A 1,619-nucleotide genomic window follows, 5' to 3' on the forward strand; every position below is an offset into this window, starting at 1 on the left:
TTAGGCATGGCTGTGTCATCAGAAGAGGTGGAAACACCTGAATGATGAGGGAGCCAAAAAAGTCAGACTGGTGGTGATGCAGGTACAGGGGAAGTGGAGTGTTTCTTCTGCTGCCATGTCTGAGTCAAACAAGACTAGAAGATGCTGCATGAGGAATGGGATGAACATATTACATCAGAGAAAAAATAGAAGGAAAAAGCCCCACAGCACCTAAAAGTCCCTACTAAATACAGACTGGTCCTAATGTGAGTTCCATGACCAGCGATATGCAGAGGAAGATGAGCAGTTTGTTGCTGCTTAGAAACATCCAGACATCAGTTTCCACACAGCATCCTTGAGCTCCTGGCTCCTCATGCTGTAGATGAGGGGGTTCACTGCTGGTGGAACCACTGAGTAAATAAACGCCAATACCAGCTCCAAAAATAAGGAGGAGATGGATGGGGGCTTCACATAGGCAAACACACCAGTGCTGACAAACAGGGAGACCATGGCCAGGTGAGGGATGCAGGTGGAAAAGGCTTTGTGCCGTCCCTGCTGTGAGGGGATCCTCAGCACAGCCCTGAAGATCTGCACATAGGACACCACAATGAACACAAAACACCCAAAAAATAAGCAGGCAGTGACCAAAATAACCCCAGTTTCCCTGAGGTAGGCATCTGAGCAGGAGAGCTTGAGGATCTGGGGGATTTCACAGAAGAACTGCTCAACAGCATTGCCCTTGCACAGGAGCAGTGAAAATGTATTGGCTGTGTGCAGCACAGCATTGAGAAACCCAGTGGCCCAGGCAGCTGCTGCCATGTGGACACAAGCTCTGCTGCCCAGGAGGGTCCCGTAGTGCAGGGGGTGGCAGATGGCAACGTAGCGGTCATAGGCCATGACAGTGAGAAGACAGAACTCTGTGAAGATCAAAACTAAATAGAAAAATACCTGAGCCACACATCCTGTGTAGGAAATGGCCCTGGTGTCCCACAAGGAATTGGCCATGGATTTGGGAACAGTGGTGGAGATGCAGCCAAGGTCTGTAACAGCGAGGTTGAGGAGGAAGAAGTACATGGGGGTGTGGAGGTGGTGGTCACAGGCTATGGTGATGATGATGAGGCCATTGCCCAGGAGAGCAGCCAGGTAGATGCCCAGGAAGAGGCAGAAGTGCAGGAGCTGCAGCTCCCGTGTGTCTGCAAAGGGCAGGAGGAGGAACTGGCTGATGGAGCTGCTGTTGGACATCTGATGCCATCATGTGTGGAGACCTGTCCAAGGAGGAAAAGGCACAGCGAGAAGTTAGGGAACTCTTCTTTAAGGAAAAGCTCTTTGAATTCTCTTTGACTCTCTGTATCCTGGAAGACATTTGGCAGGTCACTTTTGGGAGGTGTGCTTTGTGCTGGCTTGAGTGTGCTGGGAGGAGGCTCAGCTATAAGCTCTCAAGAGCTCCGTCCTGCCTGGCAGAAGTCAGTAAATAGAAGGATGGTGTGATCTCAGACTAAATCCCCTGTGGATAGGAATGAGGTGAGGAGTGTTTCTTCTGTCAGGACTCCCTGACATTGATGCTGCAGTGCAGAATGGGGGGAGCTGCTCTGTTTATCAGCCCTGGTATCAGCTGCCCATTGCTGGAGGCTCTGTGATCA

At 50.8% G+C, this 1,619-nt stretch overlaps 1 protein-coding gene across 1 annotated transcript; it reads right to left on the reverse strand.

Annotated features, from left to right (window-relative positions):
* Nucleotides 1-297: 297 nt before the first annotated feature.
* LOC311199252 (olfactory receptor 14A16-like) lies at nucleotides 298-1,221 on the reverse strand (the record flags this gene model as incomplete). Its single annotated transcript, XM_084273311.1, has 1 exon — nucleotides 298-1,221. The coding sequence occupies one exon, from the start codon at nucleotides 1,219-1,221 to the stop codon at nucleotides 298-300; it is 924 nt and encodes a 307-aa protein (XP_084129437.1).
* Between the last annotated feature and the right edge of the window lie 398 nt (nucleotides 1,222-1,619).

The sequence above is a fragment of the Gallinula chloropus genome, assembly GCF_964237585.1.
Source record: "Gallinula chloropus genome assembly, chromosome: 19".
Lineage (NCBI taxonomy): Eukaryota > Metazoa > Chordata > Aves > Gruiformes > Rallidae > Gallinula > Gallinula chloropus.